General features: G+C 39.4%; 2 protein-coding genes across 2 annotated transcripts in view; one reads left to right on the top strand and one right to left on the bottom strand.

The window, feature by feature from the left end:
• LOC311074271 (histone-binding protein RBBP7-like) overlaps nucleotides 1-27,398 on the top strand; it is a 268,186-nt gene that overhangs the window by 94,218 nt on the left and 146,570 nt on the right. The window lies entirely within an intron of this gene.
• The window catches only part of LOC311074269 (chromosome-associated kinesin KIF4A-like), a 150,407-nt gene that overhangs the window by 87,657 nt on the left and 35,352 nt on the right, over nucleotides 1-27,398 (bottom strand). The window contains exons 5-6 of the mRNA XM_084100744.1: nucleotides 19,360-19,454; nucleotides 18,463-18,582 (exon numbers count right to left, since the gene is read on the bottom strand). Coding sequence (XP_083956870.1) covers nucleotides 18,463-18,582; nucleotides 19,360-19,454 — 215 coding nt within the window. The remainder of the gene's footprint in view (nucleotides 1-18,462; nucleotides 18,583-19,359; nucleotides 19,455-27,398) is intronic.

Consider the following 27,398-nt stretch of genomic DNA (forward strand, 5'->3'; position numbering starts at 1 on the left):
GTGCAGCAGTTTAATTAATCTGCTGCTGTGTTTTAATGTTAATCAAACAAAGGGCAAATAAATTACTCACTGCTCTTGATTAAATAGGCTACCCTTTTCAACTTTACAAAAATATCTATCTATATATAATTTATACAGTAATGAATATGCAGTGCATTAAATATATATTTGATGAACAAATTAAGTTTAAATTTAATAAACAACTAATATGATTGATATTCTTTTGGTTTCTCTACCAATACATTTAAAAATGACAAATGCATGAATTAAAAATTAATTGAAAATTAAAAATACAGGTATCTGTTGCGGTATCGGCGAGTACCAAAAATGAAAGTATCGGTATCGGACTCGGCCTGGAAAAAGTGGTATCGGGACATCCCTAGACTCAGGGCCGGCGCGTCCATATAGGCGAACTAGGCAATTGCCTAGAGCGGCACTTTTGTAAGGGCGGCAAAATGTGTGCCAATCGGGAATGAACAATTCACAAAATAGGCTATATGATTTGCTGAGCTGCCGCTGCCCCGCCCCGCCCCGCCCCGCCCCCTGCTTTCACGAGTCATGACTGAGTGATGGGAAGTTCGGATCATTTTACTGACTCTCTTGTTCAATCTCGTTCATCAAAATGAACGAATCTTTATTTGAGTCATTTCGTTAATTTAAGTGGCTTTAAATGTTACACTTTTAACAGCCAAATTCCCCGATCACATCCACCTACGTATTTCCTCTTGGACTACTAAAGTGTTCCTGCAACGGGAGTGTTCTCTGGCTTGAGCGCAGAACAGCGGAGTTTGTATGGACAGAAGTGCCTGAGCTTGTGTTCTGGGTTAAGCTGCGTTGCTTTGACATTGTGGAAAATATAACAATAGAAACAAAATGTATTAGCCTTTTTACCCGTTATTATCAATCTAAATTAATCTCGTTTTTAATTTAACTTAATTGCGGTTTTCTTTATTTAAATTGCGGTTTTCTTTATTTAAATTTCGTTTTTGCTTTATTGAAATTTTAAATTTTGTTTTTTCTTTATTTAAATGTTTTTTTCTTTATTTAAATTTCGCTTTTTCTTTATTTAAATTTTAAATTTCGTTTTTTTCTTTAATTAAATTTTTTTTCTTTATTTAAATTTCTTTTTTTCTTTATTGAAATTTTAAATTTTGTTTTTTTTCTTTATTTAAATTTTGTTTTTCTTTATTTAAATTTTGTTTTTTTCTTTATTGAAATTTTAAATTTTGTTTTTTTTCTTTATTTAAATTGTTTTTCTTTATTTAAATTTTGTTTTTTCTTTATTTAAATGTTTTTTCTTTATTTAAATTTCGTTTTTTCTTTATTTAAATTTTGTTTTTCTTTATTTAAATTTTGTTTTTTCTTTATTTAAATTGTTTTTTTTATTTATTTAAATTTTGTTTTTCTTTATTTAAATTTTGTTTTTCTTTATTTAAATTTTGTTTTTATTTAAATTTTGTTTTTTTTATTTATTTAAATTTTGTTTTTCTTTATTTAAATTTTGTTTTTCTTTATTTAAATCTACCCTTTACTGTGTCAGTAATTTGTTAGTCAGAAACATATAGACTACCTTAAAGTAGGCCTATTGCTTAATTTAACAGACCTGTGTGTGTGCGTTTTATATCACTAGTGCAGCGTGAGTTAAGTATAAGCCCTGCCCGCGTGAGGTGCGCCGCTTCCCGCTCGCGTTGTTCTGTAGTTTACTAAAAGTTTATTAACTCTGAACGCGTCGCGTCTCGCGTGTCTATCTTGCACCACCAAATGCGACACTGCACTCCCTTGCGAAGTCGATTGGATGAACGGTTCTCAAAATAATCAAAATGCAAACGGACATACAGACACATAGGGATTCCTGCCTTTATTAGAGAGAAGAATATGTTCAGCACCCTCTCGAAGCTTTGAATATTCGATGTTCATTACTACCGAAGCTTCGAAGCTCAAAAAATGGTATTCGGACCAGCCCTAGGGGCGGCACAAATGTTTTTCGCCTAGAGCGGCAGAAGTGCACGCGCCGGCCCTGCCTAGACTGAATGGTGGCTAAAAACACCCAAACGCTCAGTGAACATAGGATACGCAAACTAAATCTCTCAGTTGGATAAAGAAAACAAGTGTTGCTAAAAAAGTTTCAAAGGATGATGTAATGAAGGTAAAGATGATTACAGTGACATACAGGAGTCATACATTAGGCATGCACAAGTCCGTTATTATTGATGCGCAAAAAAAACTGTATATGTGCGCTCTTGGCTCACTGATCACTATAATAGTAATTCTGCCATGAACACTGTTGGACATATTCATGTAGTTTAAATGATTGTACTGTGAGTGTTTTATAATGGATGCTTGCCAAAGAAGCGTGTTTTGAGAAGTTTGTGAGGATCCGCGGTGTTATTGTACACATAGACATCAGATAATCCAAACATGAACACGATTGCTTGTTCTGACAGTGGAAATGTCCATTGATGACATCGACCTGCCTTTAGATCGCTGAGTTTCAACACATTCATAATGTTTTTATTTTTTATTTGTATTTTGGTGTTTAATAATTCTGAATGGATCAATATAATAGCTGTATGCAGTCCTTTGACAACTCCCTGTTGTCTTGTTTGGTATGGCAGGTTGACTTGTGCTTATTTGTTACTGTATAACTGTCCAGAGCAAGTACTTTTAAGTTGTAAAAATTGTCTGCACTGACATTTTTGCAAAGTATGTTTGAAAAAAGAACACTGAAGGTTTAAAGGGTTAGTTCACCCAAAAATGAAAATTCTGTCAGTAATTACTCACCCTCATGTTGTTCCAAACCCGTAAGACTTTGGTTCATCTTCGGAGCCTGAGTGAGTTCACATAGTGTAACAGCGTAGCGCTTCTGAGTTGCACGTCAGAACGTAGGCTCACTATTGGCCGACGCTGGTCATGTGTGATGCGCGTGATACTGGCCAATAGTGAGCCTACGTTCTGATGTACAACCCAGAAACGCTGCGCTGTTACACTAAGTGAACACACTCAGAGGCCCACACAGAAGAAAATGAATAGTTGAATAAAGTCTTTATTTTTGTTTGTTTTTGCAGTATTGATTCAGAGAAAAAGCCTTGGGTTAAAAAAGGTTGAGAACCACTGCGCTTAAGGGAACAAGGTGAACATTGATGCTTCCTGGTTTTCACCATGCATTGTGGGACTTTTTAGGGAGCGATCGTTTCAGTGCCCTGGAAGGATTCTGAGATTAAGACTCCCTGATCAGTGCCCTGACTACTGAACTAGGGAGATGACTGAGACTAGCATTGTTAGCATGTTTGCAGGATAGTTGCTAGGCTGTAGCTAGAAAGCTCTAGTAGGAGTTAGTCAGAATTTTACTCAGAATGATGTTAAAGTACTGGATTTAGTATGTCTTAAATTCTTTAATGTTCACTCACTCGGTTATATGACAGGGCTCTAGACTGCGACCATTTTTTTGAAGGAGTCGCATTTTTGCCAGTGCATGGTTACGCACTCAATTTGTGTCTGCCTACCTACACTTGCCTTAGGGACTTATCTAATCTGACAGGCATCATTGACTATGGCAAATCAGCTATTATCCCGTAGTTAGTCCTGTTGGAGTTTTCCTTTTTTGCACCTCACTTTTAAATCAGTTATTCGAAAATGCGCACAGCCGCATGGGCATTCATAACAGTGCGGAGAAGGCCATGAAGGCCTATGGGGTGCCCTGGGGGGAAACACTTCCCACACACCCAATCATTGCTTGGTTTGAGTTATCTTCTTCTAGTCACTTCACTTCATGGATGTATGGGAAGACCTTAGAGGCTACAGCAAATCGCCTAGCTATACAGCACGCATGGGAAAGAGACTGTGAACAAGAGGAGGATGTCACTGTTGTAAAGTTTTTCTTTCTTCAAAGCAAACCAGGAGACGATGGGATAAGCAGAAGTGATTTATTTGGATCTTCGCTGCATGTCGTCTGTAGTGTTCTTCCAAGTCTAACTCAAACATTATACATTGTAGGTTATATACCTTCCAAGAGGGAGGGACTTACATTGAGGTTGAACAAAGCATGCAAATGAAGTATACAGGTTTAGGTAAAACACCCTAGACTGAATGTCTAGCCAATCCTAATTCAGTCAGCATAACAGTCTATTGCATTGCAAATTGCATAGACGAATCATTCTTGTGCTAATCCCATCAGTCTGAGTGATACTGGGACTCAAAGAGCCATTAAAGACAAAAGGTGCGTCTTGGGGCTACTGGCTCAAGCCATTAATGACAATAGGGTGAATTATAATAGAGAAAACAGGTCTGGCAGAAACTGTTGATACCATTATCCTAACCTAACCTTAAAATGCTAACTTCAATGTACTCAACTTTTACTGTTGCAAACTAAATTAAACATTTAACAATAAAATTGTAATCCAACATCACGGACTGGGGGAGAGTATGGTAAATGGTAATGGTAAATGGACTGCATTTATATAGCGCTTTCACAGACCTATGGCCACCAAAGCGCTTTACATATAGCCTCACATTCACCCATTCACACACCGACGGCGGTGTCAGCCATGCAAAGCGCCATCCAGCTCGTCGGGAGCAGCTGGGGTTAGGTGTCTTGCTCATGGACACCTCAACACTTGGTCAGGTAGAACCGGGGATTGAACCACCAACCTTCCGGTTTGTAGACAACCTACATGAATTACTAAGCTACAGTAGGTGGACAACCAAAATGCCTATTACCGCCGCGCCAGCCGCCGCGGCGAAATCACCGCGGCAAAAATAAACCAGCCCCATTTCAAAGTCGTTCCCGAAATGACCGCCAGGTGGCGCAAAGGGACATTGTGCAAAACAGCAGCAATTGCCGTATTTTAAAATGTAAGTGGGTTAAATATAAAACCCTAAGCCTAATAGGCATATTTTTCATATATATAGATAGGCCTATTAGGCTACAACAGAATAGAACCAAAGATAGAATCAATTTTAGAACTGAAAAAATAGAATCAAAAGTTAAAAATAGAGACGATATAGGAGCAATGACGCTGAATATTTTTACTATTCTATTGAGGAATTAGATAAATGAAGAGCTCTCGTGAGCGATACAATTGCATAGAAATTTATAGTGATTTCAAAACCAGTCGCATTGTTCAAAAATCAGGTTTTATTCTGGCATGTTGAATTGGCGTTAGAATTTTTTTTTAGATTTATTAGATTTAGATTTTAGATTTCGTTAGATTTTTTTTTCTCATAACAGCTAAAATAACTTAATATATGCCTTGTCTTAATATGACATAGGCCTACTTAATATAGGCAATAGGCATTTAATAGCCTATAGCCTATAATAAATTAGCAAAACTTGGCCACTAAATATTTAATTTTCAATTATTTTAATTATCACAATTAAAGTTTTAATTTTATTAAATTGAACAAGCGCAACAATCAGCATTTAATCAAATATTCTAAAATATGTATTACTAATAATAATGTTATTTCAACATATTTAGTTTTTTCGACATAATAGGCTATGTGTGCGTGCAACAGGCAAGATGTGTATTTGTAAATCCGGTGATGCGTGCATTGATTTGTATCAATAAACTAGTGTTTTCTGACAGTGTCGACTGCAAAGATGAAGTTGACGATCGCCATATTTGTAGTGAACGCACCTAGAGAGAAATGCACATAAAGACATAATCAAAGAGTATAGCCTTTTTCTTTTCGTTTTGAATTATTTCGTTTGAAGACATTTCAAGCTTTGTGTATTTGATGTATTTATCATGTCTGTGTGAGGCATACGCTGAGTTTCGTTAAGTTAGGAGGATGAGATGCGCTCCAGCTGACGTGCAACGCAAGTGACCGCGCGGGCGCCTCCATGATTAGTGTCTGTTATATTTGCTTCTCTTACCTATTAAATCCAGACAATTGCTTGATGAAAAATTTATTAAAATTAAGATACAATTTAAAGAAAACGAAATTCACTTTAAAGAGAGGTTTTCTACTAAACAAAACTTAATGAAGTGGTCAAAATCATGTCTGACAGACTCCATATCAATCTCTCGATATAGCCTAATGCATCCTACCATACTCGTGCTGTTCACTTTTCATATTCAACATAGATGGAAAAAAATAACATTATAATATTTTAACAAATATGATACTAAATGAGATTATTTAATGGCTACAACAGTATAGTAGGCCTATAGACTCTATTTGTACAAATTGCTGCACATTCATTTAATTAAATGAAACCTTGTAACGAATTCACATTGTAGGGTAGACTGTGTACAGTTGAGACACCTTAAATAACTTGCGTTCGCAGCAAGCACAAGTTGTGATTTTTGCTGTGCACTTGCATATTAGTGTCAGCTGGGAAGGAAATATAGAGAGCAGACCTCTTGGAACTTTAATTGAATACATAGCGTTGGTAAAGCATACTGAAATTACATCCCTACAAATTTATTAGGCCCTACTGAAAATAAATGTATCGAATTTAAGCAAAGTAAGACTTTGCTTTTTTACGTAGCCTATAAAGGACTCTTATAGCCGACTTTGTGTTGATTTAATTTTTAGAGGATTTTTTGAACTCAAACATTAACACTGAAATAAATGAAACTAAATGATTGTAATTTTTTTGGCACACCACGACGAGTGGCGCTATGCATTGTTCTAAACTAAAGCCAGGTTTTATTCTGGTATGTTGAATTAGTGTTCGACAAACGCGGCGGCAGCGCTTCTCGCTCGTGTGAGCGAACACACACTGGAACGTTAGGCCATGTCGCAACTAGTGAATCGTGGCCGAGTGGTTGAACTTACGTTAAAATCATTTATATGACACGGGTTCGAATCCCGAACTAACTTGGACTGCTGATATTTTTATATTAGCCTATTAATGCATTTTATAGTCGATGAAGAGAGATTTGTCTAGTTCTAAAACATAATTTTTGCTTATAGCCTATTTACAAAATAAAATCACCACGCACTTCCATTTTACACTAAGGAACAAATATTATACAATGACTTTACTTCTGTAGCCTATAATAATTCCAATCGTAATTTCAAAAGCAGTTCTGTTAAAAAAAATATGTATAGGCTATATATATATATATAGCCTATATGACGTTTAAACGACAAACAATAAAATCAGAACCAGTATTTGGGTTCATGGTTCCAGTGGCAGTAATGCATCCACGGCTTTTCAAAATGTCACAAAGCGTTTTGAGATTGTTTTAAATGAAACATTGAAGTTTATAATGAAGTGTTTTGGCACACCACGACGAGTGGCAAACTCTTTGTTTTGTTTTGCAAACTCAGCTAGCCTGTGGGGGGGTTGGAGAAGGCAATAGTTGCTTTATCGTGGGGGTGCAGGACAGAGGTGTTAATGTTCCGTCTTTCATATGGAGAGTGTCGGAGCCAGCCTGATGAGCAGGCAAAGGCAAAATTCTTTTAAGGATTAATCTAAAAATCTCCAAAAGTCCATAGCCTATGTACAGTAGGCCCTATATCTTATTAAATTATATATTGTAGTTTTATTGATTGTATTTAAAGGTTTTCTACACAGAATTTCAATTTAGCAGATACAGAGCTCTTTAATTCGCGACCCACCTCGTTTTGAATTCAGCAAGGCATGTTGTATCTTTGAAGGAACAAAAGCTATTTGTTACAGTTTTTTCTTTCGTGATTTGTGTGGATGACACACAGCGACATATACAGTATTATCAGCTGTATGGTGTTTTTTTACGCTGAAATGCTTAATTTCGAGAAAGACCCGCCGCGCGCAGTGAGGGAGACCAAACTTACTAAAAAAATATCCAGCGCGAGAGAGGCAAAGAAAAACGCCTGTTCTTAATTTATGTTGCTTTGAACTTTTTTCGTTTTGTACCGTTTTCATTTTTTAATTTAGCTGCAATTTCTTTGACAATAGAAATTTAAAATGTTGCAAGAATAAGATTCTGTGTTTCTTATTTTGCATCACAAAGGGAATAAACTATATCGAATCGATGCAACCCTGTTTAAATAAATAAACTGTCCCGACACTTTATTCATACCTTGAAATGTGCGATGGGTTTTCAAACTTAATTAATTTTCTTTTTCTTTTACATTTTCATTGTTAATTTTTTTTTAATTGAAAGCAATACTATATTGAAAGTCTTTTTCTGATTTGTTCGATCTGAAGCTGTACGAGCTTCATCATCTTCATTTTCTAGTGCAATCGGCTGACAGTCTTCCTTCGTCTTTGCAGCGGCTCAACTGGAATGTAGCAAATTTATGTTGTAATGTACAATTGATAATTAAACAAGATGATTGACTTTAATAAACAGATACATATTTAAACATCAAGAACAGAAAAACATAAACAATGTCGGCTACACTGAGATTCGATCTCAGATCGTTTGAAGCTCCGAAAGACTCATGTTGTTGCATTGACCACAGAGCTATCATCTGAATACTGTTAAACTTACGACTTATGCTCATACAAAGCCTCATTGATGTAGCCTAATATTTTTCTATTGCAATGTTTTATGTTGATTTTATTTATTTTTCATTATTCAATTTAATTTCAGTAATTTCAGTATTGTGATTATGAATTCGTTCAATGTTTCATTTGAATCGAGTTGCTACCAGCTTTCAATCGCTCTCAATGAGCCGCGGCACGGCGGCAGATTACGCAATAGAGAGAATAAACTGACACTTTGCAAAGTTGTTAATGCATTGACCACAGAGCTATAGTCTGAATAGCCTAGGTCTACTATTTTCTCTGTTTTAAAAGTTTATATTCTTTTTTATTTGTTTATTTTTTTAACATTGGCAATTTACTGTCTCGAAATTATGTGTCGAAAAAAAAGTGTTTTTACAAGACCTTATGCTGTTTATTTATTATTATTATTATTATTATTATTATTATGCAGATGTTAATTCAGCCATTCTGTTGGATAAAAATTGTCCCTAATGTAAAATGGAAATGAATGGTAATTTTATTTTATAAATATAAAATATTTAATATAGGCTATAGGAGAAAAAAAACAATATGGTGTAGCAATATTTTAGAACTATCAAATCTCTCTGCATTAATAATAAAAAAGTAGCCCATGTTTGTTAGGGATTTGAACCCGTGTCATCTGAATTATTGAAACGTAAGTTATAGCCTACCACTTGGCCACGAATTTGTTGTTTTATTTTGTTTGAAATGTATTTTTACATATTTTGCTTTCGTTAATGTTAACCAATTCTGTTGTAGCATAATAGGCCTATATTTTTTCCCTAAAAGTTTGTTTTATTCTCTGCTTTGTTTGTTTATATTTTTACATATTCAATCAGTCTCATTTTTGTTCAAATAATGAAAAATGTTTTTTTTTTTTTTTTTACAAGATCTTGCGCCATGTTTTTTTTATATAAATAAACAGATAGGAAACTTACCTTTTAAAATGCCGCAGTTGCTGCTGTTTTGCCCTGTCACTTGCGGCATCCAGTATAGCCTAATCATTTCGCGAACGACTTTGAAATTCGACATGTTTATTTTTGCTGCGGCAGTAGTAGGCTAATAGGCATTGTGGTTGATTATTTATTAAAGAATTCAATTGATAATCATAACAACATGTAAGCCTATTTAATTCTGAATATAACAAAGAATGCTTAAACCGACTAACATCGGTTAGTAGGCTAACTGCAAGTCCTGAAAATGTTTTAATTTTACGGTTAATTATTTTAATTTATTTCACTGTTATGTTTCAGTTAATAAATCTACAAACACATTAAAATAACACGAAGTAAATGACAAGTAACCTATTGACATAGCCTTTCAAATTATAGAAAAACCTGGCACACAATGTTAACGTGTGTCTACTTTGTTTAAATTTAATTTAATTTGAATTCGTTTAACCACAATATTTATCTTGAATTTATCTGTGACCTCAGCTCAGATTACTGCCGCGGCAGATTACGTCATAAAGAGAATAAACTGACACTTTTCAAAGTCCGTGATTACAGCGCCACTCAGCGGTAAAAGGCAGCAAATACACATCCCAATTTTGCCGCCGCGGGAACGGCGGCGGTAAAAGTCTCATTCTGGTTGGGCACTATCTGTACTGCCGCCCCGAGTATGGCAGAACATTTTTACTTCGTCTAGGAATCCTAATCACCAACTGATTCATTATAAACACATCTATTGTGTTTATAATGAACACAATAGTTCCGTCACAGACACCAGTCAAAAGACATCGTATTGACTCCTCCTTTAGTCCCTTTTGTGATTAAATGTCCTGACCAACAACTTGGATCCTTTTTCCATATGATGTGGGAATGTGAAAAGGTTAAAACATTTTGGATTGAGGTATGTGCTATCTTATCGAAAATCATTGATTATCCGATACCGGTGATCCCCTCTGTATTACTACTGAATGATGATTCTCATTGTGATTTCTCTAAACTGCAAAAAAATTGTCTGGCTGGCCGGTTTAACGTCTGCAAAAAAACTGATAGCTCAACACTGGCTCCCACCACATACCCTGGATATATTCAAGTGGTTGCTTCAACTTCGGGACATTATAATGTTAGAAATATCCACAGCTCGGGTGAACTCAGCACAACTCTCAACATTAAAAATCTGGACAATAGCTGCTGAGAAGGTCTCCAAGTATATTGTGCAAAACAATGATCATGACTCAGAGTGAATATCTTAACACTTTATCCCACTTTTTTTGTATCATTCCTGTGGTTGTTTTTCTGTTGACTTATCTATTGTCACATGCCTGTCCTGTCTTGTGCTGCACATGGGTGTTTTGTTATTTTGGGCCATGTGCTCCTGTCTATTGTCTAGCCCCTTCCATCTTGTTATCTGATTATTGGTTAAGGCGAGACACGGCAGGCAAAAACATCCGTTTTTTTTTCACTGGTCAATTTTGAGATTTTGGGTTATTTGTCTTCAATAACATGTATTCTTTCAGATTTGTGCTGAAAAAAAGTCCAAAATACACATTTAGGTCTTTATTTTACTACACTTTGTCTGTTTGAGTGTGCGGATTTCGCCTAAATTCCTGAAAAGTTGGCGTTCTAAATCATCGTGCTGCTCCGCGATCGCTCTCTGTACCCCTTCATCTCGTATACCGTTGGAAAGCTCTCTCTCTTTTGTACAATGCTGTTGGATTCAAATATGGTCATTTCTTGTCTATCAGCAAGCAATCTTGAAAGTAAAACAGGTGATTTAACTCGAAATGCGCAATCTCATTGGCTGATGCCTATTTCTGACAACGTGATTCGTCCAGAATCGTCACGTGACGCGCTCTGACATTTCCGTGGTAGTTCAAAATGTCGAAAGATATGCGTGTAAACTTCTCTCAGAGAAGTCGAAAACAGTTGTCATTAGCTAGAAGACACAATGGATTACCAACAAAGACAAAAGATGATGAAATGCCATATGGGTCTTCACAATTTTTTTTCATGAGAGCCGCACTGATAGGACAAGTCAGTAGGAGAGCCGTACGTCGTCCTTTCAGTTTCGGTTCTCAATCGACCAAGTGTTTACATGTTCTCTCGATAAACCACCTCTTTCAATCCGATCGAAATTATTTGTAATATATCTGACACTTTGAGTTTATAATGGGTTATGTTATAGCCCTACTTATTTTTAATGTTTTTAAGAAATATCTGTAGTGACTGGCTGCATGATATCGCCGTATTTTTTACAGCCATGCGAGCCACAAATTAACGTTTGGCGGGCCGCACGAGGCTCGCGAGCCGCGCAATGAGTAACCATAGTGCGTCGATGCGTTACGAACAAGCTGTAACATTTTGAACACATCTAAATGTAAGTCAAAAAGACACATTACATTTCAAAGCACTTAAAACCCACAAGCCAAATCCTGAAAACAGTCCCCTCAGTCATCTGATGGTGAAGCTAACCAAACAGGCTCCCTTCAGCACTGGTTCAAAACAACTCAACAGAACAAAACTAATTATGAATCATTCAAAATATCAATATTTAGAACATTGGAGAAAGCAAACAAAGTAGACTAAATTGATATTTGATAGAGTATCTGCACACTGTCAGAGAAGAAGAGACGGATCCTGACTAAATACAGGCTCAGTGACCACCAACTGGGTCAGACAGAGATGCACTTCCTCCTCCACTGGGAAAAAGTATCTTCACTAAGTGATTTACAATGTGGACAAATAGCCAAAAGAATAAAACTTCCCAAAGTTAGCACCAGAAAAGAAGCTGGAAGTTCTAGAGGGTACAGCAGCTCCACTGACAGCTAAATATGATCTGCCTGAGGGACTGTGATATACCAGTATTTAGTTTTTCCATTCCACCTGTGTGATGGACTGTTGATGTGTTGTTTTGGATGTTATGATCAGTGATGGATGAAGCAATAATGAGTTTTGGATGTTAAAAAGTTTGATACATGGATTTTACTTGGACCTAAAGCATATTTTGTCTGTAATTCATGGCTTTCAATAGAAATTAGTGGAATTTTGCCATAAAAATCTTTAAAGGCCGTTTTCTCAAAATGAGTTTTTTCTTGCACTCCTAGTGACGATTTTCCACTTCTGTAGCACCTACATACACCAAACTTTACAGTCGTATTCCTAACTATATTATGAAGATTTGTTCAGAGGGATTTTTTGATATATCATTCTTGGCCTGATTTATATGACATTTTATGCCTAAAAATAGGGCGGAAATCAATTTTTTAAGGCTATTGCCAGTATTTTCTGATTTACAGGGTAACAAAAGGGGATATTCATAATCCCCTCTGAACATGTCTTTTCATTGAATATATCAACAAAATGCAAAAATAATTTTGAACCTTGTTTTTTTCAATGGTCAGATTCGTCACTTCAAAATATATGCAAATTAGCGCATATTTAATTAGATTTAGCCTCATTAGCATATTTAAAAATAAAATTACAGAAAACTTGCAATGCATTTTTTTCTCCTATTCATGTGAGTAATCAACTGGTAAAGTTTGATGGTGATATCTGTAAGTTAACAATTTTACCCTATTCACCTGTAGTGTCTCGCCTTAATATGTCCCACCTGTCTGTTTCGTTACCCTCCTTGTTTGTTCCCCTATTTAGCCTCCCTGTGTTTGTAGTCCTGTGCTGGTTCGTTGTCCGAGTTTCCCCGTTCTTGGAGTCCTGTGTTTTGGAGTTTTTGTACCTTGTCTGCATGTTACTAATAAATTTCCTCTGCATCTGTATCCTCGTCTCATGATCATCTATTCCGTGACAGAACGAACCAGCCAAGAATGTGGATACAGCGGAGTGAGATTTTTCCTCCGGGAGAGGAGAAAGGATCTTCAATTTCCTTGTTGGAATATTTTGCTAGGTGTGCTCAAAGGACTATGGAGAAGGAGACCATGGCAGACGGCGGTCAGCTGAAGGGAGAGCCTTCACCGCTGGTCCCGAAACGGAGAAGGAAGAACCCCTCCGTGACTGTTCCGGTGGTCCCAGTTCCGGTGGTCCTGAGTCCGGTGGTCCCAGTTCCGGTGGTTCCGAGTCCGGTGGTTCAGAGTCCGGTTGTTCCGAGTCCGGTGGTCCCGAGTCCGGTGGTCCCAGTTCCGGTGGTCCCGAGTCCAGTGGTCCCAGTTCCGGTGGTTCCGAGTCCGGTGGTCCCAGTTCCAGTGGTTCCGAGTCCGGTGGTCCCAGTTCCGGTGGTTCCGAATCCGGTGGTCCCAGTTCCAGTGGTTCCGAGTCCGGTGGTTCCAGTTCCGGTGGTCCCAGTTCTGGTGGTCCCGAAACGGAGGAGAAGGAAGACTTCCTCCATGCCTGTTCCGGTGATCCCGAGTCCGGTGGTCCCGAGTCCGGTGGTCCCGAGTCCAGTGGTCCCAGTTCCGGTGGTCCCGAGTCCGGTGGTCCCGAGTCCAGTGGTCCCAGTTCCGGTGGTCCCAGTTCCGGTGGTCCCAGTTCCGGTGGTCCCGAGTCCGTTGGTCCCAGTTCCGGTGGTACCAGTCTTGGAGGTCCCCTTGCAGTCTGAGGTAGACAGAGCAGCTGAGACTCTGTTGAATTACTTTGAAAGACTATACAAGATCCTAGAGTTTCCCAGAACTGTTCACGTCATGTCCGTCGAGCCTGTGTCTTCGGACAAGATGGCCGCTGCCGAGCCGGATCCAGTGTCTGCGGACAAGATGGTTGCCGCCGAGCCTGTTCACGTCACGTCTGCCGAGCCGGTGGTGCCAGTTCCAGTGCCTGAGCCGTTGGTGCCTGAGCCGTTGGTGCCAGTTCCAGTGCCTGAGCCGTTGGTGCCAGTTCCAGTGCCTGAGCCGGTGGTGCCAGCCGTTGGTGCCAGTTCCAGTGCCTGAGCCGGTGGTGCCAGTTCCAGTGCCTGAGCCGGTGGTGCCAGCCGTTGGTGCCAGTTCCAGTGCCTGAGCCGGTGGTGCCAGTTCCAGTGCCTGACCCTGAGCCTGTGGTTCCTGTTCCTGAGCCGGTGGTATCTGTTCCTGAACCGGTGGTGTCTGAGCCGGTGGTGTTTTTTTTCTGAGCCGGTGGTATCTGTTCCTGAGCCGGTAGTGTCTGTTCCTGGGCCGCTGATATCTGTTCCTGAACCGGTGGTGTCTGAGCCAGTGGTGTCTCTTCCTGAGCCGGTGGTATCTGTTCCTGAGCCGGTGGTGTCTGAGCCGGTGGTGTCTGAGCCTGTTCCTGAGCCGGTGGTGTCTGTTCCTGAGCCGGTGCCTGTTCCTTCGCCACCCGAGGGGTCGTCTCCGCCGTCGCCACCTGAAAGGTCGTCTCCGCCGTGGCCGCCCGAGGGAAAGTCTCCGCCCTGGCCGCCCGATGGACTGTCGTCTCCGCCCTGGCCGCCCGATGGACTGTCGTCTCCGCCCTGGCCGCCCGATGGACTGTCGTCTCTGCCCTGGCCGCCCGATGGACTGTCGTCTCCGCCCTGGCCGCCCGATGAACTGCCCGCTCCGCCCTGGCCGCCTGAGGGAGAGTCTCCACCCTGGCCATCCGCACAGCCTGCCCCGTCCTGGCCTCCCGAACCCTGTGGACCACTCTGGTGTCCCGAACCCTGTGGGGCACTCTGGTGTCCCAGACATTTTGTTTCCCCTGTCCTACCCTGGTCTGTCCCTCCCGTCCCGCCCTGGTCTGTCCCTCCCGTCCCGCCCTGGTCTGTCCCTCCCGTCCCGCCCTGGTCTGTCCCTCCCGTCCCGCCCTGGTCTGTCCCTCCCGTCCCGCCCTGGTCTGTTCCTCCCGTCCCTCCCTGGTCTTATGGAGCGTCTGGTAGCCGCTCCGTAGGGATGGGGTAATGTCACATGCCTGTCCTGTCTTGTGCTGCACATGGGTGTTTTGTTATTTTGGGCCATGTGCTCCTGTCTATTGTCTAACCCCTCCCATCTTGTTATCTGATTATTGGTTAATTTGTCCCACCTGTCTGTCTCGTTACCCTGCTTGTTTGTTCCCATTTAGCCTCCCTGTGTTTGTAGTCCTGTGCTGGTTCGTTGTCCGAGTTTCCCCGTTCTTGGAGTCCTGTGTTTTGGAGTTTTTGTACCTTGTCTGCATGTTACTAATAAATTTCCTCTGCATCTGTATCCTCATCTCATGATCATCTATTCCGTGACATCTATCCATTATGTACCCCTTTGTAAAGAGACCGCAGGGTGGGTGGGGAGGGAGGGATTGGTTGGTGGGTAGTTGATTTCATCCATGTTTTCATGTTCTCATTCTGGTATGTTTATTGTCAAAAAATGAAAATATAAAATAAATAATAATAATAAAAACATATATAGTGCGGAGCAAATTGAGTGTTTTCAATTAATTCCTATGGAAGCTTCTATAGGAATGAACTGAAAATGCTCGCTCCACACCAGTGAATTCAAATTAGCACTAAATCGGGGTGGCAATGGCTTGAATGGTGAGTTAATTGCTGCTCGCATTCCCGAGATTCTGAACGGTGACAAGCGCGTCGGTACTGTGGTCCTGCACGCGGGAGTGAACGACATCAGGCTGCGCCAGACGGAGGTTCTGAAGAAAGACTTCAGGAATCTTATCGATACGGTACGCAGCACATCACCTGTCAGGACCGCTTCCCACGTACCGACTAGGACAAGAAAAGTTTAGTAGATTATTTGCGGTAAATGAATGGTTAATGTCATGGTGCAATGAGCAGAAACTGCTCTTTGTAAATAATTGGAATCTGTTTTGGGAGCATCCTAGGCTTTTCCGTGCTGATGGCTTACACCCAAGCAAATTCGGAGAGGATCTTCTGTCGGATAACATCTCCAAAATGTTAAATACCTTTTGAATAGTAACCAAAAGTCCAAATCATAGTCTCTGCTGCACCAATTTAACTGATATAAATACTAGTGTAGAACATTGCATAGAAACTGTGTCTATTCCTCGTTTAATGAGATCAAATAATAAATTTACTGCAGGATCTAGGAAAAATCTAATTGTTATTAAAACAGAAAATGTTGCTATTAGTAAACAAAAACAATTTCTAAAGCTAGGTCTTCTAAACATTAGATCACTCACAGGCAGTTACTGTAAATTAAATAGTCACAGATAATAGCTTAGATGTACTTTGCCTTACTGAAACCTGGCTTAAACCAAATGATTATTTCGGTCTAAATGAGTCTACCCCAGCAGGATACTCCTATAAGCATGAGCCCCGTCTGATTGGTCGTGGCGGCGGTGTTGCAACAATCTATAGAGATATTCTCAATGTTACTCAGAAAACGGGTTATAAGTTTATTTCATTTGAAGTACTTGTACTAAATGTTACGATCTTAGATAACTTCCCTATCTCTAGCCTTGGCTACCGTATATAGACCGCCTGGGCCTTACGCTGATTTCCTAAAAGAGTTTGCAGATTTTCTCTCAGACCTATTAGTCAATGTCGATAAAGCATTAATTGTTAGAGATTTTAACATACACGTAGATAATCCAAATGATGCTTTAGGGGCTGCGTTTACAGATTTATTAAACTCCTTTGGGGTCAAGCAAAACGTTACCGGACCAACCCATCGTTTTAATCATGCACTCGATTTAATTATATAACATGGAACCGATCCAACCGGTATAGATGTCACTGACCATTACATGGTAACTTGCATATTACGTACTCCTGTAATATATAATGCTGCGCCGCGTTATCGATCAGGTAGAACAATCCTTCCATCCACCATAGATAATTTTTCAAATTGCTTATCTGATCTGTCTCAGCTGCTCAGTGAACAAACAGATGAACTAGAGGAATTAACTAGCACTATGAGCACCATTCTCTCTGGAAAATTGGATATTGTTGCACCCATTAGATTAAAAAAGTGTCATAAGTCTAGTCTGTGTTTCTGTCTTATTTCATGTTTAGCAGCTCCCAGTTATGTTTATTAGTCTTCCCAGGTGCTTTCTATTAGCCACACCCCCTTGTTATCTTGTTTAGCTTGTTTGCCCTTGTATTTAAGCCTGTGTCTAGTTCAGTCTTTGTCAATCCTTAATGTTTGTTTGCTGGTTGTTCTGTTCCTGCGCCTTGTTTCCTGAGTCTGAGTTTACGTTTGTGTAGTCTGAGTTTGTGTAATAAAGAAATACTGCAAATGGATTCTACTCCCTCATCTGCTTCAACCACACGTGACAAAAAGGTCAGAGAGAAAAGTAAAGCACCATGGTACAACAATACTACGCATGTTCTAAAGAGAGAAACCCATTTAGCACCAAAACTCTGGAATAGTCTTCCTGATACTGTTCGTTGCTCAGACTCGCTCTCCCAGTTTAAAACTAGATTAAAGACGCATCTCTTCAGCCAGGCATTCATATAATACTTTTAATCTTACAGTTAAATCCGACCTCTAGTTCATAAATGCCAGAAGAGAACTGGCCCCCGACTGAGCCTGGGTTCTCCCAAGGTTTTTTTTTCTACATTAGGTCACCTGATGGAGTTTTTCGGTTCCTTGCCACTGTTGCCTCTGGCTTGCTCAGTTGGGGATATTTGGGGATATTTAATTTAATTAATCAATCAACAATACTATTGATCACCATTACCAAACGTGGACGTTTTCCACTAGAAACAAGCATTGATGTATTATTTTAATTTAATACTGTGAAGCTGCTTTGATACAATCTGTATTGTGAAAAGCGCTATATAAATAAACTTGACTTGACTTAATTATTATTAAAACAACGAAACAGTAAAATGACAAACTTGCTTAAATAAGCACTTTTACATTCCAATTTGAAACCAAATCTTCCACCATCAGTCACATGTGATAGTTAAAAGATTAAAACATTTTGCCAACATGTCTCGTGTCACTTTCAGTCTTTTTACATCAGTAGAAAACTAGGATATGCAGAATAAGACATGTTACTATTCATCAGCATGCATTGATTAATCCCATGTTGCAGCCAAAAAATATATATATATTATGACCAAATCGTGTGCTGGTACGACCACTTGAGAAAGTTAATCGCACCAGTGCGACCTGTTGGAAGAATGAGTCTAGAGCCCTTTAAATGGTGTAGTAAAAATGTGCTTTGATGAACTGACTTTATGGACTAAATTAATCTTACCCTGTAAGAGGCGCGTCAGTTTGGAGGACCTGTATGGCACAAAGGTACCCTCTTTGCTTTCATCACCGAGTGCACTGATCACATTCCCCAGAGACAGCAAATCAATGTTAATGTCGATTCCTGTGAGACAAACGTTATCAAGAATGTGTTTAAGGAATAGTTCCTCCAAAAGCTAAAATTCTGTCATTTACTCAGTCATGTTATTCCAAACCCATGAATGACTTTCATGGAACACAAAAGTAGAAATTTTGGAGAATATCCTGACCACACTTAACATCATGCAAATAAAAATAAAAACACCACCAATAATGTATGCAAGAAAGTAGTTAGATGTGTGACTTCATTGCATTTTTGTAACATTTTATGAGTTCACTTTTCTTTCGATTTTAAATTTCCTTTTTAAAATATCTCTTGAATCCGCAAACTCTACACACACAAGACGCGCGGAACTCTCCATGCACATACTCATATGAGACGCGAGCGAGTTAAAAAAGAAACAAATAAACTGATTACTAGCAATAGGACAAAAACAACAAGAGAACAAAAAGACACAAATAAAACACCTACTTGAAAAACTTAACTTAAAACTTAAGACAAAAAAATAACTACCAGTTAATCGCGTCTGCCAGTATATCAACTACCCTTAGCTGCGTTGTTTAAATTAATAAATATAATTTTTTTTATCCTGTCCATTGTAACTGTGGACATCATATTCTGTAGACTTTTTTCCTTTTGTGTTGCAGAGAATTCTTATAAAAATAAATTAAAAAAATTAGTCATAAGAAATGCTGGCATGGAGGGATCCCATTGAAAATGCAAAACTATTAACTTAATTTATTTCAAAATTAAGTAAATTGGCATTAATATAAATAAAAATTGATTTTTGATTGCACTCACCCTCTCTGAGCCGAACGCCCTCTGCTTGTGTCTTTTTTTGTTTTTCGCTTCCAGCGAGATCCACCAAATGGATTTTGGACACCATGACGACATTCCTTTACAAATAAATTATATAATAAAAAAATTATATAAATATAATAATATAAAAAAATATATATAAATATATATACTGTATATATACAGGTGCTGGTCATATAATTAGAATATCATCAAAAAGTTGATTTATTTCAGTAATTCCGTTTAAAAAGTGAAACCTGTATATTATATAGACTCATTGCATGCAAAGTGAGATATCTCAAGCCTTTATTTGTTATAATTTTGATGATTATGGCTTACAGCCAGGGTGGGAATTATACCGCGGCCACGCGGCCATGGCCGCCGTTGCCCTACACTTTGGCCTTCATGCCCCGTGAAAAAAAAATCATCGTACGGCCACAGTGGCCTGTGTGCCCTGGCCCTGTCCAAGTTCCACCCAAGTAGTCTCTGAACTTCAATTAGTTTGTGGATTCGCGCAGGTGCAGTGTCATAATCACATCGATGATCTCACGCATCAAAACAGCAGTGCAAGAAGCATGTAACGTCAGCACCAACAGAAGAACGACACTCTGTTGTCGACACTGGTGCATAGATATACAGTGAGGAAAATAAGTATTTGAACACCCTGCTATTTTGCAAGTTCTCACACTTAGAAATCATGGAGGGGTCTGAAATTGTCATCGTAGGAGCATGTCCACTGTGAGAGACATAATCTAAAAAAAAAAATCCAGAAATCACAATGTATGATTTTTTAACTATTTATTTGTATGATACAGCTGCAAATAAGTATTTGAACACCTGAGAAAAACAATGTTAATATTTGGTACAGTAGCCTTTGTTTGCAATTACAGAGGTCAAACGTTTCCTGTAGTTTTTCACCAGGTTTGCACACACTGCAGGAGGGATTTTGGCCCACTCCTCCACACAGATCTTCTCTAGATGAGTCAGGTTTCTGGGCTGTCGCTGAGAAACACGGAGTTTGAGCTCCCTCCAAAGATTCTCTATTGGGTTTAGGTCTGGAGACTGGCTAGGCCACGCCAGAACCTTGATATGCTTCTTACAGAGCCACTCCTTGGTTATCCTGGCTGTGTGCTTCGGGTCATTGTCATGTTGGAAGACCCAGCCTTGACCCATCTTCAATGCTCTAACTGAGGGAAGGAGGTTGTTCCCCAAAATCTCGCAATACATGGCCCCGGTCATCCTCTCCTTAATACAGTGCAGTCGCCCTGTCCCATGTGCAGAAAAACACCCCCAAAGCATGATGCTACCACCCCCATGCTTCACAGTAGGGATGGTGTTCTTGGGATGGTACTCATCATTCTTCTTCCTCCAAACACGTTTAGTGGAATTATGACCAAAAAGTTATATTTTGGTCTCATCTGACCACATGACTTTCTCCCATGACTCCTCTGGATCATCCAATGGTCATTGGCAAACTTAAGATGGGCCTTGACATGTGCTGGTTTAAGCAGGGGAACCTTCCGTGCCATGCATGATTTCAAACCATGACGTCTTAGTGTATTACCAACAGTAACCTTGGAAACGGTGGTCCCAGCTCTTTTCAGGTCATTGACCAGCTCCTCCCGTGTAGTTCTGGGCTGATTTCTCACTTTTCTTAGGATCATTGAGACCCCACGAGGTGAGATCTTGCATGGAGCCCCAGTCCGAGGGAGATTGACAGTCATGTTTAGCTTCTTCCATTTTCTAATGATTGCTCCAACAGTGGACCTTTTTTCACCAAGCTGCTTGGCAATTTCCCCATAGCCCTTTCCAGCCTTGTGGAGGTGTACAATTTTGTCTCTAGTGTCTTTGGACAGCTCTTTGGTCTTGGCCATGTTAGTAGTTGGATTCTTACTGATTGTATGGGGTGGACAGGTGTCTTTATGCAGCTAACGACCTCAAACAGGTGCATCTAATTTAGGATAATAAATGGAGTGGAGGTGGACATTTTAAAGGCAGACTAACAGGTCTTTGAGGGTCAGAATTCTAGCTGATAGACAGGTGTTCAAATACTTATTTGCAGCTGTATCGTACAAATAAATAGTTAAAAAATCATATATTGTGATTTCTGGATTTTTTTTTTTTGATAATGTCTCTCACAGTGGACATGCACCTACTATGACAATTTCAGACCCCTCCATGATTTCCAAGTGGGAGAACTTGCAAAATAGCAGGGTGTTCAAATACTTATTTTCCTCACTGTATACACTAGATTTCGCCTTGGCTACGGCATTCGTTCATGAACTGCCGTAGCCAAGGCGAAATCTATATGTCTATCTATGCACCAGTCTGCGCACACGTCACACAGCAGGAAGCGCGGGCACCCTTAGATCACTTGGACGTCGCTGTGTTACAAGAGGTAAAAACTATATAAATACTGTTCGTTTTCTCACACAAACCGCTCGTTTCGTGTCTTAGGCCATCAATGTGTACTTACGATGGGGAATTGTTTAATTTGGACGATGGGGAATTGTTTTAATTTGGACTCTGTGGATGCTCTTTGAGACCGTGACCATAGACCTGCATTATATGACTGACAGACAAGAACGGTTTGACCTAAAAATATCAAAATCTATTTGCTAGTAGATAAGTGCCCTTTTCAGAAAAGGGCCCTATGCAAGGATCCAGTGGTAACGGCGTCGGCGCACTGAAGCGTTTTTTTTTTTAATAGTTCAAAGTTATTATAAGATTTAATGTTATTACCTTGACAAACTATAACTTAAGTTACATCATTAAAAGACATAAGACTTACGTTTCAGTATTTGACCACTATTGTATTCTGAGAAATTTATATTGACAGTTATGTCTTAATTTGTGTCAGGAGTTATGAAATGCAAAAATGAGTCGATACCTTTAATATGAATTATGAGCGTCAGACGCTCCCATTCATAAAAAAACTCCTGTGCTGTCGTCATGAAAGCGATTCACAAAACAACGTCCCTCACTGCTTTTAGCTCAAAAGTGTGCAGATTTGGAGAAATATTGATATATTCTCAGTTTACATCAGATTTCTATTGACAGGAATAATTAGGGCCCAAGCCCTGAAAGGGCGAAGGCCCTATTGTTTTTGGTAGGATTATTGTTTATTATTATTATTAGGGCCCAAGCCCTGAAAGGGCGAAGGCCCTATTGTTTTCGTTAGGATTATTAGGGCCCAAGCCCTGAAAGGGCGAAGGCCCTATTGTTTTCGTAAGGATTATTATTAGGGCCCAAGCCCTGAAAGGGCGAAGGCCCTATTGTTTTCGTAAGGATTATTATTAGGGCCCAAGCCCTGAAAGGGCGAAGGCCCTATTGTTTTCGTAAGGATTATTATTATTATTATTAGGGCCCAAGCCCTGAAAGGGCGAAGGCCCTATTGTTTCCGGTAGGATTATTTATTATTAGGGCCCAAGCCCTGAAAGGGCGAAGGCCCTATTGTTTCCGGTAGGATTATTTATTATTATTAATAGGGCCCAAGCCCTGAAAGAGCGAAGGCCCTATTGTTTTCGTTAGGATTATTTTTAGGGCCCAAGCCCTGAAAGGGCGAAGGCCCTATTGTTTTCGGTAGGATTATTATTTATTATTATTATTAGGGCCCAAGCCCTGAAAGGGCGAAGGCCCTATTGTTTTCGGTAGGATTATTGTTTATTATTATTATTATTATTATTATATATTTTTTTTTTTTCTACTTCTCGGCAGAGGTGGGACAAAGTCATTGTTATGCAAGTCACAAGTAAGTCTCAAGTCTTTGTCCTCGAGTCCCGAGTCAAGTTGAGTCAAAGATGAGGCAAGTCCCGAGTCGAGTCAAAAGTCAAAGCCAACAAGTCTCAAGTCGAGTCCAAAGTCCTACCATTTTAGTTTCGAGTCATTTCAAGTCCTCTTACCACAGAAATAAAATTTATACAAATCATGTATGTCTGTAAGATTTGTATTTATTTAAACCTCTTTTTATACAATGACATTAATCAAATACAGCTAAAAAACAGAAAATTTAATTTTCACAAAAAATGCTTGTATTTCAACAGCATATTGCACAAGAACAATGCACAGCATGCAGCTTCAGTCCTGTATTGTATTGACCTCATATTGCAAAATAGTTTAACTTTCAAATAGACCTTTTTATACATGTCATCAATAAAATCCTCACTCCTCAAAATGATCACTTCTGAAAAACTGGACCAACCTGATAATATAATTGGAATGCCTCCGAGAGAGAGAGAGAGAGAGAGATTAAAAAGACAGTTTAAAAGAGACAGGCGTCTATTGGGGACTTGGCTATTATTTGAAGTTTTACGGTACATCCGATAAGGTGCTTATAGCATTCGTTCAAAACTTACCTTTCTTTGTGCAACTTCAGGCAACTTCAAATTGCAACTCGTTTTTTGTCGACTACCTCGTAATTTTTATAGACAAACGAAACTACCTTCGGTATCATTTTGACAACTGGCGCGTTGTTGCTTGTTGCGCTTCATTGGTTGTCTTGCAATGTGCCTGCTTACGCCGTTTCACACATACTCCGTGTGCAGTGCGTATGCGGTGCAAGACCAGCACGCGCAATAGTGCTTTCACATATGCTGCGTTTGCAGTGCGTGATCTGCGGCTGTACCACAAATACATACTCACTATTTGTATTTCAAATCCAGAAGTTATTAGCAACTTTTATTTAAAAAAATTTTTTTGTCAGCATTGCGATTCTCTTTGTACACACGTACACTCTTTAATAGACGTGTTCACGTTAAATACAATTTAAACAACGTATTATTTAATGCATTACTCTTATATAATTATATATTAGGTTGCTCAAGCAAGTGGTAAAATATTTAACCATTTACTTATATTAAAATCGCATAGCCTACATTTTAAATTAAAACTTAAAATTGACAAAAACAGCAGACTCATACTCTTTCTTTTGCATAATTTAAATCTTTATACAATAAATCTCGCATGTCACAAAGAACTTGTTTTTCCACTTCCACGAATGAGACGAGTGTTCATTATGTTGCCTTGTTGAAATATGTATTTTCCCTTGATTTACCCCGGTCTTAACGTCTCAGCATTGCGATTCTCTTTGTACACATATACACTCTTTAATAGACGTATGCACGTTTAAACACAATTTAAACAACGTAGGCCTATTATTCAATGCATTACTTCTACTTAAGTTCCTAAAGCAAGTGGTCAAATATTTAACCATGTAGGCTACTTATATAAAAAAACAGCCGACTCACATGCCATTTCTTTTATAGCCTATTTAAATTAATACAATAAATCTCGCATGTCACAAGGAACATGTTTTTCCACCTCCACGAATGAGACGAGTGTCGTTCATTATGTCGCCTTGTTGGGGTAAATTGTAGTTTTCCTTGCTTTGCCCTGGTCTTAAAGTGAAAATAGTATTTAATTAAATACATTTATGGTGAGATTACTACATTTTATTTAATTAATCGCATTTATGGTGAAATTACTACATTTTTAGGTCAATCTGTGTTCATTTTGACCACGAAACATGCGCTGTCGCTTTAATTCAGCGCGTGCAGCACAGCAGAGATAGACTCGGTGCGGAAACGATCGCGGCACTGCTGGATACGCACCGCACCTGGAACGGATCGACGGACTGCAACCGCGTGCAGTGTGAAAGCTCTAACCTGTTAACATGGGTACGGAAAAAAATACGCACCGCTGGCGCATACGCACTGCAAACGGAGTATGTGTGAAACGGGCGTTAGATGCTGTCGAATCAAAACAACGTGGGACTACAGTGATTGGATGTCGTGCAGGCAGCGTGCGCGCTCTCTGTATGCATACAGGTGGTGCACATTTTTTCACAGATGCAGATAAACAGAGCGGCACGGCCGTGTGGACATTTTTTCCCCCAGTTTTCATGGGAAGTAGCAAGTCTTCTCGAGTCAAAAGGCGCAAGTCCAAGTGAAGTCACGAGTCATTGATGTTAAAGTCCAAGTCGAGTTGCAAGTCTTTGTACATTTTGTCGAGTCGAGTCTGAAGTCATCAAATTCATGACTCTAGTCTGACTCGAGTCCAAGTCACATGACTCGAGTCCACACCTCTGGTATGTTGTTAACTGGGTTTCTTTTTTGTGTGCTGCGCTCAGTTGTTTACGTTTCTCCTGGAGAAGCTGCACGAGCCTCAGCAGCGCAACCTTGTTACCATTGATCAGTAATACATTTATTATCAACTGTTGATTGCAACTTAAAATGAATGTAATATAATTAGAATAATCTCTCGTTTTAGTGATTCCCAAGTTATTTTTTTGTCATTGACGTTCTAATCAGGCTACTATGGTCGGGCAAGCTAAACTCTCTTTCAGGTAGGCGGCCTATACTATGTATGACAGTGAGAATATAATTTTACCACCGGTTAATTGACGTGTGACACCGTTGGGGGCTTTTGAATCGCTAACTTAAAAACGAAAGTAAAATATGTTCGTCCGCACTGACATTGATTATGGTTGGGAGCAGAGCGAGCTTTTTCAATGAATTCCTATGGAAGTAGGAATGAATTCCCGTGCAGCCGTGAGCATTTTATTTCAATTTTAAAGTTAGCACCATAAAGTATATTTTTATGTCTCCACTGTTCAATCACGCCCACGACACACACACACACACACACCAGCATTGCAATCTTGACATCGCAGCCTGTTCATTATAGCCCTAATAAAATATAATTATAAAATAGTCAACCTAACTTATCAAAATTACACTGCTCTGTTTAAATAGTCAGTAGTACAATTTGTACCATTTTTTTGTGAAGTGACACGACAGAGAATATTACTTGTCTGATATATAATGTATATATATTTTGTTATATATATACTGTATATATATATATATATATATATATATATATATATATATATATATATATATATATATATATAAATATAGCTGCGAGCAGCGATGGAGGGCCCAAGCCGGCGGCACCGCCACCCGGTGCCTTTAGGTAACTAAAGGCATCGGGGTTGCGGTGCCACCGGCTTGGGCCCGTAATCGCTGCTCGCAGCTATATTATTTTATTGATATTATAGCCAAATGCGTCGATGTAATCATTATGAGCGCTGTATACTGATGTGCTGTGTTTTCTATTCATACCAGCAGCCTAAGGGCGCTCTACTGAACATTATAGTCCATATTTGAAACACACGAAGAAAAGCGTTCGACAATGCAGGAAAAAATTAATTTATTGGCATTTGTGTTGTTTCTGAATGCTTTTATTGGCATTTGTGTTGTTTCTGAATGCTTTTATTGGCATTTGTGGTGTTTCTGAATGCTTTTATTGGCATTTATGTTGTTTCTATTGTTGTGTGAGGGTGTATACCTTCTGGATGTAATGGCGCTCTCTCTCTCTCATTAAAAAATGTTTTTTTTTATTAAAAAAGTCATAATCCATGTCTTATTCCAAATTAGGATGTTATGGTATCAATCTGAATGGGAAAACCATCGAATTGTACGATGGCCTTTGTGCCCTGTCATATGGCCTTGGTGCCCCTAAAAAAAAAAAAAAGGTGGAGGCCAAATGGCCTTGCCCCTAAAATGACATAATTCCCACCCTGCTTACAGCTTGTGAAAAATCAAAATCTCAGAAAATTAGAATATTACATGAAATCACACAGTAATTACACAGTAATCCTATGGTCATTGAACCATGTTTTGGTTATTTTGGCAGTGTGGGCAGGTGCAAATCCTGCTGGAAAATGAAGGAAGCATGAAGTGCTCTGGAAATGTCCTGGTAGACGGCTGCGTTGACTCTGGATTTAATAAAGCACAGTGGACCAAAGTCCTCTTTTCTGATGAGAGCAAATTTTGCATCTCATTTGGAAACCAAGGTCCCAGAGTCTGGAGGAAGAATGGAGAGGCACACAATCCAAGATGCTTGAAGTCCAGTGTGAAGTTTCCACAGTCTGTGTTGGTTTGGGGAGCCATGTCATCGGCTGGTGTTGGTCCACTGTGCTGTCCACTCAACGCAGCCGTCACCAGGACATTTCCAGAGCATTTTATGCTTCCATCGGC

This window comes from Abramis brama, assembly GCF_963993115.1.
Source record: "Abramis brama genome assembly, chromosome: 23".
Lineage (NCBI taxonomy): Eukaryota > Metazoa > Chordata > Actinopteri > Cypriniformes > Leuciscidae > Abramis > Abramis brama.